This window comes from Oncorhynchus mykiss, chromosome 29 (genome assembly GCF_057628025.1).
Source record: "Oncorhynchus mykiss isolate SJ-2025 chromosome 29, ASM5762802v1, whole genome shotgun sequence".
Classification (NCBI taxonomy): domain Eukaryota; kingdom Metazoa; phylum Chordata; class Actinopteri; order Salmoniformes; family Salmonidae; genus Oncorhynchus; species Oncorhynchus mykiss.
The window spans coordinates 28,235,022-28,258,376 of NC_143050.1; the positions used below are offsets into that span (position 1 = coordinate 28,235,022).

The window sequence follows — 23,355 nt, forward strand, 5'->3', positions numbered from 1 at the left end:
CTGGGTCGAGTTGGTGCGAAGTCAGGCGCAGGAAGCAGAGAGTTCAGGGTAGTGCTATTTAATGCACAAACGGCGAACATAAGCCACCCCACGAAAACACATGGCGCACACAAAAACAAATGCCCCAAACACGGGGACTAAAACAGTCCAGCAAAAAAAAAAACACGAACAGGAAAAACACGTTAACCTCTAAAGTGCATACTAGTCACACAAACAATCCCAACTAATCACCAAATAAACAACAGATGTAACCAATAAACAGACAAGGAGGGGGAGGAAATAATCAGTGACAGCTAGTAGGCCGGTGACACGGAGCGCCACCCGAACGGGAAGGGGAGCCACCTTCGGTAGGAGTCGTGACAACTGTTCTGAACCTGATAAAATTAAGCGAATGAAAGGAATTTTTGAGATCCTGTTTGCACTTAATATATTTGAGTTTGTAATGCACTAAAAGCGAAGTATATTATACTTAAATGATCCTCCCTGTTGGATTTACTTAAGAGGCTGATGCAAATAGTTACCTAAAAAAAATTTTAAGTAAAAGGGGCACAATATTTAATTTTTTTTTTTTTTTTAGTCTTTTACATTTGTCACGTCCTTGTGTAGTTGACGTGTATAAGAGCTAATCATTTGATGGTTTGGTTGTATAGTTTTGACGCAAAAACACAATTTTGAGGAGAGTTAAAATAGTTTTGATTGAAGTGTTTGGTTTTGAAAGAGATGTGACATTTTGCATGTTTGTGTGTGTTTTGGGGTTTTGTGTGTAGAGTCTTGAGAAAAGGAGCCATAGTTTCAGAAATCATGTGGAAGCAATTGTCAAAACTAATACACTCAATAGCTTTCCTGACTTCATTATGATCTTTCAAAAAAAATGGTGGTGTCAGCCAATTGTTAACACTTTACCTCTTTATCTTCTGAATACCCCTAAAGCTAACCTTATTGAAGTGCAATAACTTTTGACAAATAAGGAGAAATTGGGCATACTTTGGGCATTCCGAGCCTAATGTCGAATCTCTGAAGTTCCATGGGATCATTTAACAGAGCTGTTACTATTATTGTAAAGTGTCTTAACTACACTTTGAAAATATTGACAAATAAAGCTATCTTCCATTGTAATGAGTGTGCTGAGAGTCGGGAAGCAAGTTCAGGGAGTAAGTGTTTTAATAAATAAACGCACCAATGAACACAAAAAACAAACAACGCACCAACATGAAAACAGAGTCAATAACACCCGAGGAAAGAACCAAGGATGTGATGGAGTCCAGGTGAGTGTCATGAGGCGCAGGTGCGTGAGACGATGGTGACAGGTGTGCGGGATAATCAGCAGCCTGATGACCTAGAGGCCAGAAAGGGAGTATACGTGACATCCATAACGTGCTCATTGTATAGTCTGTCAAGACCAATAATAGTCAAATATTATTACATATACTGTATGTCTTTATATATTTTTCCCCTTGTTTAACTAGGCAAGTCAGTTAATAACAAATTATGATTTACAATGACGGCCTACCAAAAGGCGGGTATGGGGGTTGTGATTAAAAATATTAACATTTAATAAAAATATCGGACAAAACACACATCATGACGAGAGACACCACAACACTTGTCTGACCTTCATAAAACCAGACTGGGTATCATCAATGATTTGGTCAAAACCTTTTTTAAGTCTTTTTACAAATATAGATGCAAGTTGCTTTCCATCATTGTTCATTAACGTGATTGGTCTCCAATTTTCTAACATCATAGGATCTTTGTTTGGTTTGGGGCTTACAGAAAATAGGCATTGTGTCATAGAAACAGGCAGGACCCCAAAATCATTTGCTTCCTTAAAAACATTAAATATAAATTCAACAATGTCCTCCTGAAAATATGCATCGAATTTACAAGTAAAGCCATCATTCCCTAAAGATTTGTTCTCTTTTAACTTGCTGTTGAATTTATTTCTATTCATGAAATAAAAAAATGTATCACGACTTTTTGAAGTCTTCATCTGTAAATTTTGCATAGTCTTTGACAGTGTCTAGAAAGGCAGATATGTCATTAGGTGGACAGGCATTGCTGGTGTAAAGATCACCATAGAATTCTGAAACATATTTTGAAATATCTTTGGGGTTTTCATTTTCTTTGCCATCTATATTATGCTTCTGAACAGAGGTAAATTCAGAATTTTTTTTTCTCTCTAATTGTAAAAGTATTTTATTTTTTTCACCTTCCTCCCACCATCTTGATCTGACAAATGCCCCATTTGCTCTCTCTTCATACATTCGGTCCATTTTTAGTTGTAAAGAAAATAACTGACCCTTCCCTTCTTCATCAAGGTCCTCCATTGAGATTAGAGAATTTATTTCCTTAAATAAGTTTATATTCCCTCAAATTGTTTAAAATTCAGCCATTTCTTTAATTCTCTTCATGGCTGTTTATCTTATTTCATACTTCATTAATTCCCAATATTTTCCATAAGTCTTAAATAGTTGGGCTTTCCTACAATTTTCTTTTTATAATATCTTTGGCATCCATCTTGAAATTATCATCTGACAACAGTCTGAGTATTGAGTTTTCAATTAACTCCGATTCAATGTATTAACTTCAGAGCCATTAATGTTTAAAGATAAGAATATAACTTTATGATCAGTAAGAATTGATGGTTCAATGGATACTTTGACTACAGTGTTATCTGATTAATTAGAAATCAACCAGAAGTCAATTGTTGACTGTCTGGACATGTCCTTGTTACTCCAAGTGCAGTCCCTTTTATCAGGATATTTAGATCTCCAAATATCGACTAATCCAAGACCAAGACAGGTTAATAAACTCAGGATTAACAATGCTGGATCTGTTAGGAGGGGGATATCTGTCAATCATCACATTAGATACAGAATTAAAATATCCATCTAAGATAATTTTGATATCCTGAAATACACCTATAACTCTATTAATCTATTCTTCAAATTCTTGAAATAATATCCTGTTGTTTTGTTTGTTGTTGGATGCATATATATTCCCTAATAAAAAAAATGTCACGTTTCAAATTCACTGTTAAAATTAACCAACATCCAGAGTGGTGAGTCTTACTACTGATGACCTTCCCTTTAAATGCACCTCTTAACTGCTACACCTGCAGAGTGGTTGTTGCCATATGATAACCAGATATCGTTATCCCATAGATTTTTCCAAAAAGCTAGATGGGAAGAACAAGCATGAGTCTCTTGTAGAAAGTAAAAGTCTGCATTAAACTGTTTGCAATACAGGAAAATAGCCTCATGCTTGAGTAAATTCCGAATACCCCCGACATGAATTGAACGAAGAGATAAAGACAAACCTCAACCAACAACCTTGTTATGCTAATATAAGCTTTTCCTAAGGATATGTACCTCAAAAGGATTTCCATCCCATTATTAACCCTTCCAACAAAAAACGAAGAAATACTGGTCATAAAGTTACCAAATTATTCTTACTCCCACAAGGGGGAGACATTTTGTAGACCTTACAATAAGCAGTTATTCACCCATAGTGTTTAGTTTACCAGTTTTAGGGTCAGCCTTTTCTCATTCAAGTGTTTGTGTAAATTCTTTACAAAAAAAGGCTGCTTTTCACCTGGAAATGAGGCAGTGATTAGGCCTACCAGTTCTGTCCGAGTTAGACTCTGGCTCTCTCTCAAATGTTCTGGTTTGGCCGCATTTCTTTCCCATTGATGATCACTCTTGCACCGACAAAAATGCTGTTTTCCCTGCCTTTCGAGCTGCAGCCACCATCGACCACAGTTTCTCTCGTGTCACTTTGTCTGCTGAGGTCAGATCCTCCGTGAACCTCCATTTTTGACCTGATGAGGAACTCAGTTTTTCGCTCGCCTTCAGAGAAGATCCGTGTAGATCTGTTGATGAACCGGATGATGGTTGTCCTCGGTCTCTTGTCTTGATCCTTGAGTCTTCCCAAAGAATGAACGATGTCCACATTTTCCTGAAGTTTGGCTTTTGACTAGGGAATGACAGCTCCACAGATGTCAACAACTCTGCATTTGATGTCCTCACCCGCCTGCTCTAGAATTCCATGGAGCCTCAGGTTCCACCTGCGCTGGTATCTCTCCATCTCATTCATCTTTTGCTCGAGTTCAGTCACCTTTTTATTTTCCTGGCAAGTAACTTCCACTTTCTTCATGTCACTTTTGAGGGTTTTCACTCATCCATAGATAAAGTCAACAGATTTTTATGGCCTCAATTTTCATTGTATTCTCCCTAAGCCATTTGCCCTTTCACCTATCTTTGCTGTCAAAAGCATCACAATATTGTTTTACATCTCAAGAAGTGACATACCCTATTGCCCTCTCATCTTTTTCCCCTGGGGCTTGACTGGAGTGCCGGGGTCGTAAGGTAACAGCCCGAGCTGGGGACTGGATGGGCGCCTTCGTTGTCCGTGCTCACAGAATTTTCATCACACATAGCAGTATTTCTCCTCTGGAGAGGAGTACCCAAAACCATTCCATCTTTTGCTGTTAATTGTCCATCTGATGATTTCTCCTCCATTTCTTTTCATTTGGTTTTGGTCGTGGAAGTTTACAGTTTTTGAGCTAGCTAGCTGATCTGGCTACCTAGTGTTGTCGCTAACTTAATAGTTTTAGAGAGGAATACATTTAAGAGAGTAATTAATTACTTTGGCCTTAGAAATGAGCAAATGGTCATATTTGGGTGAGGAAATCCAATTATTCCTTCAGCTACACATCTGCATTGACCTCCATCTTGCGCGCACCCCAGTTCATTAGTTACCAGCCTCAGAAGTTGCAGCCCAAAAAATGCTTCAGAGTTCGAGTAACAGACACATCTCAACATCAACTGTTCAGAGGAGACTACATGAATCAGGCCTTCATGGTCGAATTGCTGCAAATAAACCACTACTAAAGGACACCAATAATAAGAAGAGACTTGCTTGCACCAAGAACACGATCAATGGACATTCAATGGACATTAGAAAGGTGGAAATCTGTCCTTTGGTCTGAGGAGTCCAAATGTGAGATTTTTTTGCTAGTTGACCAAGAAGGAGAGTGATGGAGTGCTGCATCAGATGACCTGGCCTCCACAATCACCTGACCTCAACCCAATTGAGATGGCTTGGGATGAGTTGGATTGCAGAGTGAAGGAAAAGCAGCCAACAAGTGCTCAGCATATGTGGGAACTCTTTCAAAACTGGAAAAGCATTCCAGGTGTAGCGGGTTGAGAGAATGCCAAGAGTGTGCAAAGCTATCATCAAGGCAAAGGGTGGTTACTTTGAAGAATATGAAATATATTTGGATTTGTTTAACACTTGTTTTGGTTACTACATGATTCCATATGTGTTATTTCATAGAATGTAGAAAATAGTAAAATAGAAAAACCCTGAAATGAGTAGGTGTCCAAACTTTTGATTGGTACTGTATATATAAACAAAGTTTACATTCTACAAGTAAAAAATTATTAAATAAAAAATCTACTTTTACTGTATCAACCACATGGTATGAGGTACTATTAATGGATGTTTCTTCTTTGTGGATAAGAAAAACCTGCCTTCCTAGAGAAAGAAGAAAATACAGAAAACTCCCCACAATGATAATCAAAGATCGTTCTGTATAAGTGAGAAGTAGTTTGGAAAACTTAAAGGGCTTCACAGAATGGTCCCATCTTAGTGACACATTGCTGTTGACATTGTCAGTTCCGACTTCAAACAAACTGGAAAAAAACATCCAAGCAAACTTCAGCTCCAGCTGACTGAGCAACAAGTTAGACTAGTAGTAATTTGGATAATACAGTACTGTACTAAACCCAGCATTATCGAAAAAGGTTTCAACAAAGTACAAACAATTTATTGATAAGTGACATCTCACACCAGAGATACATGAACAGTGCTGTGCTTGTCATGAACATACACATTGTCAAATAAAACTCAGTCAATGATTGACAGTCATTACAGTACCAGGTGGGTGATGTACCTTGAGTTATAAGAGAAGGAAATGTCAGATAGAACCAGTCTCAGCGTCTGAATGATACCAGACATGACTAAGCCACCACTGGTGTAACCAGCAGCAACAGGCTCTTTCTTGCATGTCCTTGGTTTGTCCAACCTAGGTAATGACTTGTCGCTTGAAGAATGGCCGTAGGTAATACAAGACCCTCAACAAGGTTTTGTTCCAAAAATGTCCCTTCTACTCAATGTCAGGTCATAATGTACTTAACCATTGTCAAGGGGAAATGATCTCAACCTTGGTAAGGGGGTAACAATCTCTCTCTGGTAATGCCTCTGGAAATCCCCTGCCCCCATTTTGAATATAGGCCTTTCCTTCCTTCACCATTATTCACTTTGAAACACAGGGAAGCTTGACACAATTGCCATAATACATTCAGCCCACAAAATTCCAACATTACATCACTCCAAAGAGTTCCTGCATCCTCTACCATCTGGTTGCACAGTGTGACCAGACACAGTGTGACATCAGAGGTCAGTGCTATGGGTCTGATGTGGTCTCTGGCTAGAAGCTGTGACGGTCAGCAGGGGGGGCTCGATGTTCAGTTCCAGTCTTAGGTCCTACAGACTCTGCTCCCAGCATCGCTCGTAGAAGATGCTGAGGACACAGCGAGCCTGTCGGCCATTCCTCACAGCCCACGACCCCAGGGACGTCACCAGGGATTCCAGACAACTGTGGGAGAGCCACAAGGAAACAGTCATGCCGAAATAATCACATTACTTTACAAATAGCAGACTGATGCCAATAGTTGTTGTACAACAGAGAAGGAAGCATTTACAGCTGATGTTAATACTCAGACAATACCCCCTTTAAATTCATTATGAAACTTTCAGGAAATTCAGTTTCAGGAAGTATTTCATTTTCATACGCAATTTGATTTAAATTCTAAAAACCTAAGAAGCGATGTGTCATTGACGGGACTGAAAGTCCCACCTAATATTCTCAGAAATCCTAGAACTAGGTCAGGGGATTGTGTGGGATTCTCTTGGCTACTTTGAAAAGGGAGAAAGAAAAGTTCCGGGGAGGGTGCTCTTCAGACAGACAACTCCCAAAAAATCATGAATTTAGGTAGACAGGGCTTAAAAGGCGGGCGGGAATTGTGCTCATAAAAATGAATCCCCTCGGAAACATGACAGAAGCGGACCCAATACATAAGAGGTTATGGAGCACCATCCTCCCACAAAAAAATTGTCAACTACAGTACGCCCTCAAAAATGTGTGTAGAGTGTATGGGGAGAGCTTTCCCACAAGCAATGACAAGCACTGTTTGTTTGTGGAAAGTGTCAGCGGGCCCGACTACACTTTGTCATTAGAAATTAAGTCCGGGGGCCTCCCAAGTGGCACAGCGGTCTAAGGAACTATATCGCAGTGCTGGAGGCGTCACTAGAGACCCGGGTTTGATCCCGGGCTGTATCACAATCGGCCGTGATCGGGAGTCCCACAGGGCGGCGCACAATTGGCCCAGCTTCATCTGGGTTCGGGGAGGGTTTGGCCGGGGGGCTTTGCTTGGCTCATTGCACCTCGGTCATCAGTTGAACAGTGCTTCCTCTGACACATTGGTGCGGGTGGGTGTCAAGAAGTGCGGTATGGAATATTGTTAACATTGTGGGAAGCAACAGTTAACTTAATAGTTATAAGATACTGTATCTAGCTGTCAAACATCCATACTGTACTTAGATCACCTGGTGCATACTGCACCAACAGTGAGGGACTCACAAGGTTCCGGGTTCTCATGTTGTGTTCTTGTAAGCAAACACCACGTGACATGTGACTGGGGACTACGCTAAGCTACATAAATATTGTAACAGGTGAAAAAGTGTCGTAAAAAAGTGTGCTAAAGTATCGCACAAGTTGGCTGCAGGTATTTATTTACTTAAAGTATCTACAAATATTCAACTGTATTCAAAAAAATATATATATATAGTTTCAACGGCATTGATGGTGTTGAAAAACCATCCTGTTGCTTTTTCCAAATACCCCGATTTATGGTATACCGCCCAAGACTAGTATCATCCACATTATTGTAGAAGTGTTTAAAAACATATTCTATTCTTATTTACAATACAAGTGATGCCAAAATGACACAATACATTATTTTTATTTATATATATATATATATATATATATAGAATTATATATACCATTTAGCATACACCCCTCCAACCAGACATGCTTTATCTACTAATTTGCTGGATGCAGAGTTCAAGTGAAGGTCAAGCAAATCTTAGAGAAAGCAGACTGTATTGCAATCATCTCTGATGGGTGGTTGAATGTTTGTGGGCAAGGAATAATTAACTACATCATCTCCACCTCAACCAGTATTCTAGAAAAGCACTGACACAAGGGACAACAGACACACCGGTCTCTACATTGCAGATGAGCTGAAGGCAGTCATCAATGACCTTGGACCACAGAAGGTATTTGCACTGGTTGCTTCCATCATCCTCCAAATCCTACCAACATCAGCCTGAGAGGAAGAAAACCAAAGCTTTAGTTTCTAGACTATCCAATGCAAAAAACATCTACATTTAAATGGTATTAATATTAATTTGCATACATTTCTGTTAATTCCCATATTCCCGTTAATTCCAACTGACAATTTACACCTCTGAATATTCCCCTAAATGTGCAACCTTAGTGCTACTTTAAAGAATCTCAGTTTGAATACTTTTTGGTTACTACATGATTCCATATGTGTTATTTCAAAGTGTTGATGTCTTCCCTATTATTCTACAATGTAGAAAATAGTTTTACAGTAAAGGAAAAACCCTGGAATGAGTAAGTGTGTCCAAACTTTTGACAGGTATTTTTTTTCTCCCCTTTTTCGTGATATGCAATTTATAGTTACAGTCTTGTCTCATCACTGTAACTCCCGTAAGGACTCGGGAGAGGCGAAGGTCGAGAGCTGTGCGTCCCCCGAAACACAACCCCGCCAAGCTTCTTGACACAATGCTTGCTTAACCCGGAAGCTAGCCTCACCAATGTGTTGGAGGAAACACCGTACACCTGGCAAACTTGTCAGCGTGCATGCGCCCAGCCCGCCACAGGAGTCTTAGACCGCTGCGCCACTCGGGAGGCCCATTGAATATCACTTTGAGCATGGTGAAGTTATTAATGACACAGTACACCCAGTCACAACAAAGATACAGGTGTCTTTCCTGCCGGACAGGAAGGAAACCACTTAGGGAGTTCACCATGAGGCCAATGGTGACTTTAAAACAGTTACAGAGTTTAATGGTAGTGATAAGAGACAACGGAGGATGGATCAACGACCTTGTAGTTACTCCAGAAAATGAACATAAATGACAGAGTGAAAAGAAGGAAGCCTGTACAGAATACAAATATTCCAAAACATGCACCCTGTTTGTAACAAGGCACTAAAGTAAAAGTGCAAACAATTTGGCAAAGAAATACACTTTATATCCGGAATACAAAGCATTATGTTTGGGGCAAATCCAACACAACAGTACCACTCTTCATATTTTCAAGCATGGTGGTGGCTGTATCATGTTATGGGTATGCTTGTCATCGTCAAGGACTAGGGAGTTTTGTTAGAATAAAAATAAACAGAATAAAGCTAAGCACAAGCAAAATCCTAGAGGAAAACCTGATTCAGTCTGCTTTCCAACAGACACTGGGAGTCAAATTCACCTTTCAGCAGGACAATAACCTAAAACACAAAGCCAAATATACACTAGAGTTTCTTACCAAGACAATAATGAATGTTCCTGAGTGGCCTAGTTACAGTTTTTTTTTTATTTAAATCTGCTACAAAATCTATGGCAAGATTTAAAAATGGCTGTCTAGAAATGATCAACAACCAACTTGAAAGAGCTTGAATAATATATATATATTTTTTAAAGTGCACATATTGTACAATCCAGGTGTGCAAAGCTCTGTGACCTTACCAAGAAAATCTCACAGCTGTAATCGCTGCCAAAGGGTATTCTAACACTATCGACTCAGTGGTGTGAATACTTATGTAAATTAGATGTTTCATTTTCAACTAATGTTTTCACTTTGTCATTATGGGGTATTGTGTGTAGATGGGTAAGAAAAACATATATTTAATCCATTTTGAATTCAGGCTGTAACAAAAAAAAAAAGTGAAATAAGTCATGAGGTACAGTTGAAGTCAGAAGTTTACATACACCTTAGCCAAATACATTTAAACTCAGTTTTTCACAATTCCTGACATTTTAATGAAAATAGAAATTCCCTGTCTTATGTCAGTTAGGATCATCACTTTATTTTAAGAATGTGAAATGTCAGAATAATAGGAGAGAATGATTTCGTTCAGCTTTTATTTCTTTCATCACATTCCCAGTGGGTCAGAAGTTTACATACACTCAATTAGTATTTGGTAGCATTGCCTTTAAACTATTTAACTTGGGTCAAACGTTTCGGGTAGCCATCCACAAGCTTCCCACAGTAAGTTGGGTGAATTTTGGCCCATTCCTCCTGACAGAGCTGGTGTAACTGAGTCAGGTTTGTAGGCCTCCTTGCTCGCACACACCTTCTCAGTTCTTTCCACACATTTTCTATAGGATTGAGGTCAGTGCTTTGTGATGGCCACTCCAATACCTTGACTTTGTTGTCCTTAAGCAATTTTGAAACAACTTTGGAAGTATGCTTGGGGGTCATTGTCCATTCGGAAGACCCATTTGCGACCAAGCTTTAATTTCCTGACTGATGTCTTGAGATGTTGCTTCAATATATCCACATAATTTTCCTACCTCATGATGCCATCTATTTTGGGAAGTTGCACCAGTTCCTCCTGCAGCAAAGCATCCCCACAACATGATGCTGCCACCCCCGTGCTTCACGGTTGGGATGGTGTTCTTCGGCTTGCAAGCATCCCCCTTTTTCCACCAAACATAACGATGGTCATTATGGCCAAACAGTTCTATATTTATTTCATCAGACCAGAGGACATTTCTCCAAAAAGTACAATCTTTATCTCTATGTGCTGTTGCAAACCATAGTCTGGCTTTTTTATGGTGGTTTTGGAGCAGTGGCTTCTTCCTTGCTGAGCAGCCTTTCAGGTTATGTCGATATAGGACTCGTTTTACTGTGGATATAGATACTTTGTACCTGTTTCCTCCAGCATCTTCACAAGGTCCTTTGCTGTTGTTCTGGGATAGATATGTACTTTTCACACCAAAGTACTTTCATCTCTAGGAGACAGAACACATCTCGTTCCTGAGCGGTATGATGGCTGCGTGGTCCCATGGTGTTTATACTTGAGTACTATTGTTTGTACAGATGAACATGGTACCTTCAGGTGTTGGGAAATTGCTCCCAAGGATGAATCAGACTTGTGGATGTCTACAATTTCTTTCTGAAGTCTTGGCTGACTTCTTTTGATTTTCCCATGATGTCAAGCAAAGAGGCACTGAGTGAGAAGGTCGGCCTTGAAATACATCCACAGGTACACCTCCAATTGACTCAAATGATGTCAATTAGCCTATCAGAAGCTTCTAAAGCCATGACATCATTTTCTGGAATTTTCCAAGCTGTTTAAAGGCACAGTCAACTTAGTGAATTCTAAGTGAAATAATCTGTCTGTAAACAATTGTTGGAAAAATGATGTGCTAACCGACTTGCCAAAACAATAGTTTGCTAACAAGAAATTTGTGGAGTGATTGAAACACTTAGGTTGGAGTCATTAAAACTAGTTTATGTAAACTTCCGATTTCAACTGTATCAATACAATAAGGCACTGTATGTACAAAAAGTGCTGTAATTTCTACATTTCTAAATGGTTCACCCGATATGGATGAAAATACTCTCAAATTAAAACTGACTGTCTGCATTTTAATGGCGTGGTCATTGTATCTGGGGTAGAAAAAGGAAAAAAAAGTACTCTGTTCCAATACTTTTGGTGCTCACTGTATGTAATCGATGAATCCTACTTCTATGGTGGCAGACTCACCTAGCATGTTAGTGGGCAAGCCCAGTAAGCTGTGCAGTAAATCGTGGACCTCTCTGTATCTCTGCATAACATACGCCAACTCTTCATTATCCACAAACTTCACATCTGCCCTTGAGTCAGGGGTCACCCTCTGAGAAAGAGAGGGAAAGAGAAAGTAGAGTGATGAGGATAAGCAAATACACTACAAAAACCACTACACTCCCTCTGCAAAGAGATCAGTCCTTCACAAACTCACATTGTCCTCAAGGAAGCGCAAGTACTCTCTCCCTGAGGATCCATCTGGAAGGAAGGCCATCTTGGACAGATCCAATGTGGATAGCCTGATCCGTGGGCGCTCTCTAACACACCAATAGATGAAACCTACACACAAGAGTAGTAATGGACATATATGTTCCCACAGAACTTAACCCAATGTATATTTCAGGAATCAGGATGGACATAAACACTGAGTAGGACAGACAGCAGAGTTTGTGCCATACATTAGAATATGGTATGGCCCTCAGGGTCTCCTCTTGTTCTGTCCCAGAGCGTAATGAGGGCCAGGTGTCCTGTAGTCTCGCCGAGAACGGACCACCATGTCTACAATACATGGGGAACAGGGATCACAGTGACAAAAATATGGTCCTTTTTATTGAGAAAAATGCAGTGTAGTATGTTACACCAAATGAGAAACTTAAGTTATTTCTCACCCTTTCGAATAATTGATATTTCAATTACTTGTTTTAAATCAAGCTTTTCATCTAATTTCACTAAGACTGTTTCACAGTTTTTGATCTCGTTTTACCAGACCTGGTAACAAAGGATCTATATGACACAGGAAAACCACTAAATAACCCTGCTTGGTATCGATTACTGAGTAATGAAACTTAATCACCTACTTTGAATTTTCAATGCAGACAGGAAAACGAAACAGGGAACACCCCACCCACACAACTCATTATGGATCAGTATTATGGTCGTTCCATGAAATAAGTGCCTTTTGCATCCCTTTGATATTTTAGTTAGAAATTGTGCACCGATATTGAATTTAAAAGCCTGTTATAATTTTTCTATGAATAAAGAGTTGTTAGTGCCAAAATACAGCATTTTGACAAGTCCCCTCTAACTTCGAGGAACATTTTCATCCACTTAAGTTTTCCACATCATTATAAAGCCCTAGTTATTTTGTTGCTTGAGAAAGTACATTCTGATTATTATTATTTATTTAATGTGATTAGTTATTAATTTTAAGATAAAAAATCTGTCCCTTATTTTAAAGGTCAACCCTGTTACAAAAAATTAACTCTTGTTTTAATATGGTGAACCTATTTCTTTTAAAATATTTTTTTCAAAAGAAACATTGAACATCTAATAGTAATGTCTAGTGTAAAAGCAGGTGAGCTGGTTCTACTCTTTTTGTCAATTTTCTGGTGTTTTGTGGTGGAAAACGGAATAGGCCGAGCATAACAAGTCAGCCAACCCTATTACCCATAGATAGGCAGGCTAGAAATGTTTCACTTTCATTTTTTTCCATTCACTTGCCCCTCCTTGTTGTACACAATAAGCTTCCATTCCCCCTGTCACAAGGGGATTTATTGCTGATTTAAGATTAACTTGTCAACCCTGTTACTTTACTTGGCACTTACTATGGTTATTTTTTATTATTTTACCTCTTTTATTAAGTTGAACATGTGCTCTTTATGACAGAATATTAAAATGGTGAAATCAAAACAAAAAAAATCCCCACCAAAACATCTTAAAAGCACCGAATTGGTAGAACAACCCATTGCCTGCTCTGGGGTTAATATCAGAGTCAAACAAACTGCGTACCATTATATTTAGCCAAACTCTTGGTACTATACACCTATGGCTCTGGTTAATAAGGAGTTTGTCAGTGCTAAATACTCTTGATGATGTCTAAAAACTTCCTACACATGTAAATGTCCATGTGAACATATCACAACTGGAAGTGGGCATCCTTCTCACCGTGTCTGTAGGGGTCCTGCAGGGCTGCCACCCCAGGGCCCACAGCCAGCAGTGCTTTCTGGATGACATTTGTAGGGATGTGGCCCGGGTGGCTGTCTGCAGAGTCTAGACCACTATGCTGCTGCCAGACACACGGCTGTGGGGGAGAGCAAACACCATCAGACATGATAATGCAGAACACCTGACTCTGAAGCAGTCATTCATCCCATCCACAATGGCTCATCAATTATCACTGCTCAGATGGGGCCACTGGTAGTTTCCAGTGCTCTAGTTTACTGTCAAACAGTGATGAATTGTCCTAGTAAATGAGTAGTACATGAGACCAGCAAGGAAATTAGTGTGATGGGAACCTTGGAACGCATTTTGAGTTTCACATGAACTGTATGTTTACAAAGCACACATGACACAAAAAAACATTTTACAAACAGGACATTATTATCAGTGTTGGGTAGTAGTGAACTATATGTAGTTCAACTAGTGATTTAACAAAATGTTGCAGTAGCTTAGTGGTAGTTGAACTAAATTCAAATCTAGGTAGTGTTTTCAGTAGTTAATAAGTTTCTTACTGTATAACTTACTACTGGAACTACACACTACTTTTTTGGCTAAAATAAAATATGGGTGAAGAAAGCAATAATTTCCTTTATTTTTCAGCATAAGACATGCCAAATTCCCACTTGAAACATAAATTATGACCCCAAAGTAATCTGTCTTGCAATTTGTAGTCTGACATTTCAGATTTACATATGATAATTTTTCAAAGACTAGTCTCAGACTAGGACACTGACATTAGTATGATATGTTACGTTTGGTATGGTTACATAAGATAGGTTACTTAAAGCAAAAACGAAACATGGTTGCGTGTTCTAATTACATCAAGGAAAACTTCAACATTTTGGCTACTTTGCAACTACTTACCATGTTAGCTAAACGAATGGGGGAAAGAAATGTGAATGGTTTCCCTCTCGAAAAGGGTGCCATTGAAAGGAGTGATTACTGGGGTAGCAGTAAATGTAAAAGTTGACCAACTGAAGGGGAAGATTCCCGGTGTATGTGATGCTCGTCGCAGACAGGGTGGCGAGAGTGGTGAAATAGAAAAGTCATTGTCTGTTCTTCTGAGTTTTGATGTTGAGTCTTTGCCCGACAAAGTGATGTTAGAATATATAAATGATCCTGTACGAGCTTTTGTGCTGAATACATTACGTTGTTACAGGTGTCCAGCTTATAGTCATGTGGCAACAGTGTGTAGGAGGGAGGTTCCTAGGTGTGAGAACTGTGCAGAAGGGCATGATACAAAGGGATGTGTAGCATTGGGGAATGTAGTGGTATGTGTTAATTGTAGGGGTGCCAATGGGGCTGGGGATCAGAAATGTCTGTGCGAGAGAGGCAGGTTGAGGTTTCCAGGGTTAGAGTAGTGCAGAAGTTGTCATATGCTGAGGCAGTGAAGAAAGTAGAGAAAGATGGGTCAAGGGGAGGGATCCTGAGAGGAGTCGTGTGAGTAGTAGATCTGTACCAGTACAGAGGGATAGGCCAACAAGTGATATATGTTTCAGTAAGACTGGATTTTTTTGCAATGGTTATCAACTGTATTGCAGGGATGGAACAGAAGTTGCAGAAAATGTAGGTTGTGGTGGCAGTTGCAGAGAGGTATTTGGGTGTGCAAGACTTGAGATCAGAAGAGTTACAGGGTGTGTTAAGTGGTGATGTCCCTTCCTTTCAGGTTGTTGGCATGAGGTAGGACTAAATATATTTAAATAGTAGGGTAGGCTAGTCTAGTTGGTGGCGGTAATGCAACATATTGGATTTCAACCGCCGTTTAAACATCATCGAAGAAGAACTTTCTCCACGCTGTACAATGTGCAAACGTAAATTGAAGGACATGCCAAGGATTTTGTGACCACACAGCAAGAGGTTACACAGGAACACACAAGAAAATAGACAGTTCTGCCCATGCTCTGGTCTTCTCTGTACTCGCTACATAGAATGTCACTTCTATGCGTACTCGCCAGCCAGGGCCTGTTTGTTTACGAAGGTATACATGTGGGACTTGTACCCTTGTGTGTGTATGGATAAGAAGTCAGTGAAGGAGGACTATCTACTTTTGTCTGCCAATGTCGTTTTAGTTTGACTAGCTCTCTGTGTGTCGATGACGTCTTCCAACTTCACCTACAACCCACAGCTGTCTTGTTGAAATTCCTTATTTAGCCTGTACTCGTGGTTGTCCAGCTTTTATTTATTTTTCAAAACCCCATAACGCGGTCTCAACCCATCAATATTTATATAAAACACCACCTAGACAAGGCCATGCTTGACTCGTTTTATCTTACCCCACCCACCTAACTTTTTGTGCCCGGTATTTTTGAATTCCTATGCTATAATAATGTTTGCGAAGCTAGTCTGGTTTACCAAGCTACCAATTCATTCAAATAAAATGTTATTGAACACATACATGTGTTTAGCAGATGTTATTGTGGGTGTAGCAAAAGTATTGTGTTTCTAGCTCCTACAGTGCAGTAATATATAACAAGTAATATCTAATAATTTCACAACATATACACAATAAACACAAATCTAAGTATTGTCACAGTGGCATAGATTAAGATACAATAATAGAATTTAATACAGCAATTCACACTAAAGCTACCCTTAAGAAAAATATAGTTTACTTAACTAAAGTTACTTTAAAAAAGTAGTTCACTACATTCAAAATATTTTGCGAAACAACATGGTCACAGAGCATTTCATATTAATCTGTATGTAACTCTGAGATACTCCATTTAGTATGATATATTACATTTTGTATGGTATGTATTAATTTGTGGATGTCCATCCATTCCGTATGATATGTTACAAATTACAATTTGTAGAATATGATACAAATTGCAATTCGTACAGTATGTTACAAATTTGCAAAATGTATGATCTTTTCCGAATTTACATTTGTTTTGGCTTAGGTTAGCTAGGTGGCTAGGTTGCCAATTCTAGCTAATGTTAACGAGGTTTGGGGTAAGGAGTTAGGTTAAAGGGTTAGGAAAAGGTTTAGCTGAAAGGGTTAGGGAAAGGATTAATTAAGTGGCTAGGTGTTCCGCTAGCGTTCCACTACGACAACATCCGGTGAAATTCTTCTTTAACAAACCATCTCCCCTTTTCCCGCCATTTTTACCGACTGAAGCTCACCGTCTTCCTACCTCTCTTTCTTAGACCGTGGTATCCAATTGTTAGTAGTTACTATTTTGTCTCATCTCTACAACTCCCGTACAGGCTCGGGAGAGACGAAGGTCGAGAGCCATGCGTCCTCCGAAACACAACCCAACCAGGCCGCACTGCGTCTTAACACAGCGCGCATCCAACCCGGAAGCCAGCCGCACCAATGTGTCGGAGGAAACACCGTGCACCTGGCGACCTGGTTGGCCACAGGAGTCACTAGTGCGTGATGGGACAAGGATATCCCTACCGGCCAAGCCCTCCCTAACCCGGACGATGCTAGGCCAATTGTGTGTCGCCGCCGGCTGCGACAGAGCCTGGTTGTGTTTCGGAGGACGCATGGCTTTCGACCTTCATCTCTCCCGAGCCCGTAGCGATGAGACAAGATAGTAACTACTAACAATTGGATACCACGAAATTGGAGAGAAAAGGGGGTCAAATTCAACAACAACAAAAAAAATCAATACACAGAAGTATATACTTTTAAACCTGCATATTTAGCTAAAAGAAATCCAGGTTAGCAGGCAATATTAACCAGGTGAAATTGTGTCACTTCTCTTGCGTTCATTGCACGCAGTCAGGGTATATGCAACCGTTTGGGCCGCCTGGCTCATTGCTAACTAATTTGCCATAATTTTATGTAATTATGACATAACATTGAATGTTGTGCAATGTAACAGGAATATTTAGACTGATGGATGCCATCCGTTAGATAAAATACGTAACGGTTCCGTATTTCACTGAAAGAATAAACGTCTTGTTTTCGAGATGATAGTTTCCGGATTCGACCATATTAATGACCTAAGGCTCGCATTTCTGTGTGTTATTATGTTATAACTAAGTCTATGATTTGATAGAACAGTCTGACTGAGCGGTGGTAGGCAGCAGCAGGCTCGTAAGCATTCATTCAAACAGCACTTTTGTGCGTTTTACCAGCAGCTCTGCTGTTTATGACTTCAAGCCTATCAACTCCCAAGATTATGCTGGTGTAACGATGTGATGTGAAATGGCTAGCTAGTTAGCGGGGTGCGCGCTAATAGCGTTTCAAACATCACTCGCTCTGAGACTTGGAGTAGTTGTTCCCCTTGCTCTGCATGGAGAGAGTAACGCTGCTTCGAGAGTGGATGTTGTCGTTGTGTTCCTGGTTTGAGGCCAGGTAGGAGCGAGGAGAGGTACGGAAGCTATACTGTTACACTGGCAATACTAAAGTGCCTATAAGAACTTCCAATAGTCAAAGGTATATGAAATACAAATGGTATAGAGAGAAATAGTCCAATAATTCCTATAATATCTACAACCTAAAACTTCTTACCTGAGAATATTGAAGACTCATGTTAAAAGGAACCACCAGCTATCATATGTTCTCATGTTTTGAGCAAGGAACTTAAACGTTAGCTTTCTTACATGGCACATATTGCACTTTTACTTTCTTCTCCAACACTTTGTTTTTGCATTATTTAAACCAAATTGAACATGTTTCATTATTTACTTGAGGCTAAATTGATTTTATTGATGTATTATATTAAGTTCAAATAAGTGTTCATTCAGTATTGTTGTAATTGTCATTATTACAAATACATTTTAAAAATCGGACAATTTAATCAGTATCGGCTTTTTTTGTCCTCCAATAATCGGTATCGGCGTTGGGGGAGAAAGGTGGCACTGCACCGGGACAGGTTAGCCCAATACAGAGGGGCTTCCTCTCTCCAAACCCCAGGGACCCCCACATTCACCCCCTCTGGCAATGACATTCCCCAAGCACCCACACCCAGGCACCGCAGACCAGGCTCCAGACAGCCCATCATTACAATACATTTCGAAAATGTAAAAAATAACGAATGTATTATTAGCTAACTAGCTACAGTGCAGACTAACTCAAATGAGATGCTAACGACGTAGCTAGTATGCTATCGAGCCAACTTTACATTCTCTTTAGCTAGCTAGCTAAGTGAATTAAATATCACCAGCTACCTAACTTCCTATTAGCTCGCTATCTTGACGTATTTTTAATTGTAAATTATTATTTTTTTAAATTCAAATGCTTTTTTAGGTAGCTAACTAACAGCCATGGAGGAGGGTGAAAGGATAGCAGCCCCAACTGTCAAAGTGAGAGTAGGCTATTCTGGATAGGGCAGGTACTTTTGTGTGGTTCCTGTCCCTAGAAGTGAGGACAGAGATGATGGTAACATAATATTCAGTGCTGTCTAATTTGAGTATAATGAAGTCTGTTTCTTGTGATGTTTTATGTCCTCTGATACAGAGAGCTGTGAAAGCCTGTCTGCAGATGAAGAGGTCCAAATGAAGAGCAGTGGTTCACAGTCCTGGTCCTGGGGACTCAAAGAGGTGCACATTTTTGTTTTTGCCTTAGCACTGCACAGCTGATTCAAATGATCAACTCATCATCAAGCTTCAAGTGGTATTTATGTATTAATTTGTGATGCTATCCTTAATATGACCCTGTTTTTGTCACATGCTACACATGCACATATGTGTGCACATGCATCTATCTATCCAATGTTATCATTATTTGATATAAAATATATTATACTTTAGTAATCCACAATGACCTGATGATGTAAGTCTAATAATGACATTTCTTCCATATTCCTACAGATACCTTGCAATTGGAGATTCCTTCAAAACGATTGCCTACAGTTACGGTGTAGGGCATTGCAAGGTTGGGTGACCAGGACTGCCTCCTGGGGGAATTCAGTTGGGTGAAGGCTACCTGTGTCCTGCATAACTTAATGAGGATGGACACGAGGACCAGCAGTGGATCTGTAGCTCGCCGTCGTGTGCCAGAGGAGAGGTCTGCTGCGCTGCAGGATATTTCAAGGATGGGGGGGCCAACAACGCAGCACGGGAGGCAATCCGTGTGCGGGAGATCTTCACTTTCTACTTCTTCAGAGGGTGCTGGACACTGGCAACACCATAGACTACACTGTGCGCAACCAAAAGCTATTTTTAAGAGCCATCCACATTGCAATGAGAGTATTCTCATATTTTACTTAGCTATGTCAACTGCAGTTATTCAATTCCCAGTTTCTCTCCCTTTGATTTCTACTTCTCAGGTAAGGGTGCTGTCTGTACAAAAACAAAACAGGCTATTTTAAGTCACCCATATTGAAAAAAATGTAGAACAATTAGACACCCTATAACCCACACCTACACACTCATGTATCAATCGGATTGTGTTGTACAAATAGCAGGCTCAGGTGTAACTGTCGCTCCTTTCACCTTCAAAGAATAGGCAAAAGGACCAACCATGGAGAATAACTACGCTATATTGTTTGTTTTCGTGTGTCTGTGCATGTTTTTCGGTATAAAGTACTAGAGTGGACACCAGGTGAGGCCACATACAGATTCCTGTTGAACGCTGTCTCTTTAAACTACCTTATTTTCTCAATAAGTCGCACCTTCACTTCATCCCTCTCCTCCCTTCTCCCTAAATCCTCTAGGTTATATCAGCTGTGTCAGTGAACCCCTCCCGCATCTGAACTGGCTACATACAGGGCACAGCATGATGAGAGGTAAGAGGTCACTTGGTCAGGTCAACAGGAAGTGTTATGCTTAACATTGAAATACAGATAGAGATGTAGTACTCCCAGAGTTAATGATACAAGGTCAGTTTAGTATGTCACCTCCTTATGATTATGATGACTGACAGTGTTAGAATAAAAAAAAAACAAGGCTTAATAATGCGATCCCGCTCTTTATTTGCCAAGGTAGAGTACATGATCAGTGAATATATTCAAATTACAGGCTACAATGTGGGGATCTAATGCTTGGTAATAACTACATGTATTTACAACTTGCATCCTTGGCACAATAAAGTTATTTTATACTCTATCCAAAGACTTTATTAATGCCATTCATGTTTTAAGTCGATACAACCGGCTATGATAGCTAGGTTCTGGCCTAATATTTAAGGTTCCCTCCACAGATCAGCTACATAGCTAGCTATACATCCACAGGCATACAGGTATTTTTTATCCTCCACTACACAATAAGCAAGAAAATAGTTAGCTACGTTACTCCAGCTGCATTGCATGGCAAATATCAGCAAGGCAAGCTTCCAAAATTATACATTAAAATTAGCAGTAAATGCTTAAGCTAGCTAGATTCTTTACATCCACTGTTTCACAAGACTACAGCCTGGTTTGCTGGTTCTCTCAGGAGTCCGTAAAACATTAAACACTAATTACAATTCTATGTAGCCAGTTCAGATGCAGGAGGGGTTCACTGACACAGCTGATATAACCTAGAGGATTTATGGAGAAGAGGAGAAAGGGATGAAGTGAAGAGAGACTGATTGTGAAAATAAGGTAGTTGAACAGTAATCTGTGTGTGTGGCCTCACCTGGTGTCCACACCACACTAAGCGGCTGCAGAGTACTTTATGCTGAAAAACATGAACGGACACACGAGGACAAACAATATAGTGTAGTTATAGAAATAATGAAGTGTCTTGCTATTCTCCATGGTTGGCCATCTTGCCTATTATTTCAAGGTGAAAGGAGCCAGTTATACACCTGAGCAACACAATCAATCAATCAGATTGATACATGTGTGTAGGTGTGGGTTATAGGGTGTCTAATTGTTCTACATATTTTCAATATGAGTGATTTGAAATGGCTGCTTTATTTTTGTACAGACATCAGCACCCTCACCCGAGAAGTAGAAATCAAAGGGAGAGAAACTGGGAATTGAATAACTGCAGTAAGTAAATGGAAGAACACTGTTATTGCAATGTGAATGACTCTTAAAAGAGCATTTGGTTGTGCATAGTCTATGGAGTTGCCAGGGAACAACACCCTCTTCGAAGAAGTAGGAGGTTGATCTCCGTCTCTCCGTCTCAGTCTTGCTGCGTTGCTGGACCCCATCCTTGAAACATCCTGCAGAGCCTCGTGTCCATCCTCATTAAGTTATTTTGTTATTGAACCTTTATTTAACTAGGCAAGCCAGTTAAGAACAAATTATTATTTATAATGATGGCCTAGGAACAGTGGGTAACTGCCTTGTTCAGGGGCAGCACGAGGGATTTGATCTAGCAACCTTTTGGTTACTGGCCCAATGCTCTAACCACTAGGCTACCTGCCACCCCAAAGTTATGCAGGACGCAGGTAGCCTTCACCCAACTGAATTCCTCCAGCAGGCAGTCCTAGATGGCCCTGGTCACCCATCCTTGCAGTGCCCTACACGTTAACTGTAGGAAATCGTTTTGAAGGAATCTCCAGTTACAAAGCATCTGTAGGAATATGGAAGACAATCTAATTATTAGACTTTTACATCACCAGGTCATTGTGGATTACTAAAGTATAATATTCCTGATAACAAATCATGATAACATTGGATAGATAGATCCATGGGCACACATATGTGTAGCATGTGACAATAACAGGATCATATTAAGGATAGCATCACAAATGAATACATAAATACCACTTAAAGCTTGATGATGAGTTGACCATTTGTATCAGCTGTGCAGTGCTAAGGCAAAAACAAAAATGTGCACCCCTTTGAGTCCCCAGGACCAGGTGAACCACTGCTCTTCATTGGGACCTCTTCATCTGCAGACAGGTTTCATAGCTCTTTATTTGAGGACAGAAAACCTCACAAGAAACAGACTTCATTAGTCAAATTACACCGCACTGAATATTGTTACTATTATCTCCATCCTCACTTCTAGGGACAGGAACCACACAAAAGTACCTGCCCTATCCAGAATAGCCTACTCTCTCACTGACAGTTGGCCAGGTCGCAGTTGTAAATGAGAACTTGTTCTCAATTAGCCTATCTGGTTAAATAAAGGTGAAATAAAATAAAGTCGGGCTGCTATCCTATCACCCTCCTCCATGGCTGTTAACTAGCTAACGTTAGCTACAAATGCATTTGGAGTTTGTTTATCACTGTAAAAAAAAAAAAAAAAATCAAGATAGCTAACTATTATGAAGTTAGGCAGATGGTGAGATTTAATTCACTTAGCTAGCTATCTAGAGTATTTGAAGTTGGCTAGACAGCTAGCTAGCCAACTAAGTTAGCTCATTTAGCAGCTTATGAGTTAGCCTGCACTACAGCTAACGTTAGTTAGCTAATAATACGTCGTTTTTTATTTTTTTTACATTTTCGAAATGTATTTACTTACTTGAACAGGTTCTCCCAGCCATGTGGAAAATTGGAAACAGGTCAGTAAAGTTTGTTTGTCCCCAGAGCGTTTTAGAGGATAATTACTGTTTAACTATGTACCCATTTCATAATGGGTA

At 39.9% G+C, this 23,355-nt stretch overlaps 1 protein-coding gene and 1 long non-coding RNA gene across 2 annotated transcripts; both read right to left on the reverse strand.

Moving 5' to 3' along the window:
* Positions 1-1,140: 1,140 nt before the first annotated feature.
* On the reverse strand, positions 1,141-23,325 carry LOC110509779 (ubiquinone biosynthesis protein COQ4 homolog, mitochondrial). The gene is made up of 5 exons (XM_090226958.1): positions 23,238-23,325; positions 13,890-14,025; positions 12,160-12,284; positions 11,925-12,054; positions 1,141-1,336 (listed from the first exon to the last, which is right to left on the reverse strand). The coding sequence occupies exons 3-5, from the start codon at positions 12,217-12,219 to the stop codon at positions 1,161-1,163; spliced, it is 366 nt and encodes a 121-aa protein (XP_090083084.1). The 5' UTR covers positions 12,220-12,284; positions 13,890-14,025; positions 23,238-23,325; the 3' UTR covers positions 1,141-1,160.
* On the reverse strand, positions 5,809-9,764 carry LOC149970406 (uncharacterized). The gene is made up of 2 exons (XR_016493320.1): positions 8,349-9,764; positions 5,809-6,661 (listed from the first exon to the last, which is right to left on the reverse strand). It is a non-coding gene; the product is annotated as an uncharacterized LOC149970406 (long non-coding RNA).
* Positions 23,326-23,355: the final 30 nt, after the last annotated feature.